This window comes from Acanthisitta chloris, unplaced genomic scaffold (assembly GCF_000695815.1).
Source record: "Acanthisitta chloris isolate BGI_N310 unplaced genomic scaffold, ASM69581v1 scaffold332, whole genome shotgun sequence".
NCBI classification, from domain to species: Eukaryota; Metazoa; Chordata; class Aves; order Passeriformes; family Acanthisittidae; genus Acanthisitta; species Acanthisitta chloris.
In genome coordinates this window covers 4,986-8,715 of record NW_008660779.1, presented here as the reverse complement: position 1 = coordinate 8,715, position 3,730 = coordinate 4,986, and the positions used below count along the sequence as shown (strand labels likewise).

Below are 3,730 nucleotides of genomic sequence, written 5' to 3'. Positions count from 1 at the left end.
GACCCGCCATCCATCCCTCAGGGCGATTATTCACCCGTCACCATGACGATAGAAAGGTCAGCTAAAAGATCCCGTGTGATTCCCGGGTCGATCGGTGGGATTAGGAGCAGCGCGGGAGGGAGGGCTAGGGGGAGGATAGGGCTCAGCCAGCCCCTTCTCTGGCTTAGCAGCTGGACTGTCCCCCTGGGGCACATCCCCAGAGCCCAGAGGCTGAGAAATGACGGTGGGAAACCCCTGGGAGGAGGACAGACCCCTCTGGTTGCTGATTCTGAGAGCTCAGCCCTGACCCTGTGAGTCCCATCCTGCACAGAGGAGGCCTGAAGCTGTGTGAAGCAGCTGGGCTGGCATTGGGGATGAGGCAGTGCTAATGGGGGCTTGGCTGGTCCTGCATCCTTATCCCTCCCCCTTGCAGCAACGGGGTGTCTGTCCTTGCAGGGTACCCCTGACTGACCCCTATCCTCTTCTCTCTCCAGGCTGTTCCTCTAAGTCGTTCAAGCTGTACTCGCCAAAGGAGCCCCCGAACGGCAACGCCTTTCCCCCTTTCCACCCAGGCACCATGCTGGATCGAGATGTGGGGTGAGCTGAGGCCTCGGGAGGGATCTGCAAGGTTGGGGATGCTCTGCAGTCTGCGTGCCAGGGTCTCTCTGTTGTGCTTCCCAGCAGCATATGGAGATAGTGGTGCATGGAGTTCAGTTAGCACAAGGGCAGAGGGGGCATTGGAATGGACACAGGTGGTACTGGATTGAGAAAGAGGGATATTTGGATGACCCAGGACAGGAGCACTCCCAGCTCCTGCCAAAACAGCCCTTTCTCCAACCTCCATCCTGCCTAGCACGAGCCCCTGCTGCACAGGAGCATGTCCCCAGGGAGTGGCGGGCCAGGTCCCAGAGGTGGAGCAGCCAGTGATGTGGGATCAGAGCCCAGTTTTGGGGTGTAGATCGCTCTATGGGGCTGTTGGATGTTGGCAGCCAGGATACAACCAGCACTGTGCCTCCAGTGAGCCTGACTGTCTACTGCTGTAGTCAGGGAAGGGGGAGTTGTGACCTCCACTAGCACTGACCTGCCTGTGTCTCCTTCCACCCCTAGACCTACTCCTATGTACCCACCGACATACCTGGAGCCTGGAATTGGGTAAGCACGGGGGGCTGGTGGGGACTGTGATGGGAGGGGAGCTTGTGCCTCTGGTGGAGGTGCCTCGGCAGGGCCAGCACACTGGCTAAGAGGGGCTTTTGAAGGTATTGCTTGGACTCTGCCAGCCCTGGAGGGGCTGTGTGTTCCTCCACTGTGGGTTCAGGACCTCTACCCACCCTGTGGCTGCCTTCCCTTCTGATGGCTTCGTATTCTCTCTGGGCAGGAGGCACACGCCGTACGGGAACCAGACTGACTACAGGATATTTGAGCTCAACAAGCGGCTGCAGAACTGGACAGAGGTAGGGGGCTGGGGGAGCGAAGGGCTGGTAGGGAGCCAGGGGTAGGAGGATGCTCCCAGGTGTGTGTTTTGGGGATGGGGTCCTCTGCACTGCCTGCCCTTGTGAGCTGCCTTGGCTCAAGGAGGAATCCCATTGGCAGCAGGGTCCTGCCTCGCTGTGCAGGTCCCCGAGCGCCCTGTCCCACTCTTGGTCATGAGACTGGGTGCTCTCTCAGACCCCCATCTCTCAGCCTGGAGTGCAGCCCTCCATGGACTGAGCATGTGGATGCTGTGCCTGGCAGCCACTGGCTGGCTGTCCATCTGTCTCTCCTTCCCATAACCTAGCATCTCTCTACCATCCCCAGGAATGTGACAATCTGTGGTGGGATGCCTTCACCACAGAGTTCTTTGAGGATGACGCCATGTTAACAATCACTTTCTGCTTGGAGGATGGACCAAAGAGATACAGTGAGTAAAAGCTTGAGCCCTCCTTCCTTAGGGCATTGCCCTCTGGCAGGAAATGCGACAGTTGTGTGTTCAGGGGGATGTGGGCAGGGTGTCAGAGCTCAGCTGTCTCCAGATAGGAAGGGTGGGGGGACCCTCTTCATCTATGTCCAAGGCACATCAGGGTGAGCCAGGTTTACTAACCTTATTTTCCTCCTTCTCTTGTTCCAGCAATCGGCCGGACTTTGATTCCCCGTTATTTCCGCAGCATCTTTGAAGGGGGGGCCACAGAGCTCTACTACGTGCTCAAGCACCCCAAGGAGTCCTTCCACAACAACTTTGTCTCGCTGGATTGTGACCAGTGCACCATGGTCACCCAGCATGGCAAGCCCATGTTCACGCAGGTACCAGCTGCTCTTACAGCTTCTTCTGCCCCTCGTGCCTTGGTTTTTTTTGTGCCCTTGTGGTGGCTGCAGTCCTGTGAGGCTGTGCGTCGTGGCCTCGTGGGGTTTGGCTTGTGACAAATCTCATAGGAGACAAAGGCAAGCCACCAGGAGGGTGTCCCAGAGTGCAGTAGCAGGTTCCCAGGGGATCTGGGCTGAGGGAAGCTGGGGCAGCCTGTGCCTGACTCTGTGCCCTGCTCAGGTGTGTGTGGAGGGGAGGCTTTACCTGGAGTTCATGTTTGATGACATGATGAGGATAAAGACGTGGCATTTCAGCATCCGCCAGCATCGAGAGCTCATCCCCCGCAGCATCCTTGCCATGCATGTGAGTAGTTTCAGAAACTCCCCTGAGCACAAGTAACACACAGCTGCTGAGCATCTTGGCCTCTGTGCAGGTTGGGGGACCTCAGCCCAGTCCCCCCATCACAGGCCAGGGCATGGGAGGACCGTCCCCAGCCTGGATGCAGCTGAACCATCTGTCCCTCTTGCTCCTAGGCACAGGATCCTCAGATGCTGGACCAGTTATCCAAGAACATCACACGCTGTGGGCTCTCAAACTCCACACTCAACTACCTCCGAGTAAGTGTGCAAGAAGAGGTAGCTCTGCCATGTCTTGGCTGCCCAATGCCTGGCTGCCCTGGGGTGCAGTGACGCAGTGGGGCAGGCTTTGCAAAAGGGATCTTGAAGAGGGGCTGCAGAGAGCCATAGGGTGGTGGGATCTTCCAGATCCCACAAATTCCCAGCATGGCTTGTGTTGGTGTGGCACAGACAGCTACCTGACAGAGAGGTTTTTGCTGGGGCTCGGAGTATTGCCATCTTAACCCCATGTTTGTCTGCTCCCTGCAGCTCTGTGTAATCCTAGAACCAATGCAGGAGCTCATGTCACGGCACAAGACCTACAGCCTCAGTCCCCGGGACTGCCTCAAGACTTGCCTCTTCCAGAAGTGGCAGCGGATGGTTGCTCCGCCCGGTGAGCCTCACGCTGCCTGCTGTGCTGCTCATGAGTCTCCGGGGCTGCATGCTCGGACCCTGCCCTCAGCACAGGCTTCTCCCAGCTCCAGAGCTGTTCTTGGCCTCATTTTGTGAGGCTGGGGGTGGTGAGCCAGGCAGCTGGCTTCTTTCTGTGCTGGCCTGTCTTCCCACTGGGACAGAGCAGGTCTGCAGGCAGCCGTTTGTGAAAAGCAAAGCAGGGATGGAAGTCTTCCTGCTGCCTCTCCTGTCCCCTGCACTGTGGGGACAGCAGAGCTGTGGAGGCGAGGAGGGTGGCAATGCTGCCTGGTGGGGAATGTGGTCCTTGCAGAGAAGGTGGGGTTTGCAGAAAAGGGGCTAGGGGGCACCAGCTTCTTGTTGGTACTGACTGGGTCTCCCTCCTCCTCCAGCGGAGCCAGCACGGCAGCAGCCCAGCAAGCGCCGGAAAAGGAAGATGTCAGGGGGC

General features: G+C 58.3%; 1 protein-coding gene across 1 annotated transcript in view; it reads left to right on the top strand.

The window, feature by feature from the left end:
- Positions 1-475: 475 nt before the first annotated feature.
- The window catches only part of LOC103797701 (LIM domain-binding protein 1-like), a gene marked incomplete at its 3' end in the record, with an annotated part of 3,718 nt that continues 463 nt past the window's right edge, over positions 476-3,730 (top strand). The window contains 9 exon segments of the mRNA XM_009069925.1: positions 476-576; positions 1,087-1,131; positions 1,355-1,430; positions 1,774-1,876; positions 2,084-2,256; positions 2,498-2,620; positions 2,791-2,874; positions 3,142-3,265; positions 3,675-3,729. Of these exon segments, the coding sequence (XP_009068173.1) occupies positions 557-576; positions 1,087-1,131; positions 1,355-1,430; positions 1,774-1,876; positions 2,084-2,256; positions 2,498-2,620; positions 2,791-2,874; positions 3,142-3,265; positions 3,675-3,729 (803 nt within the window).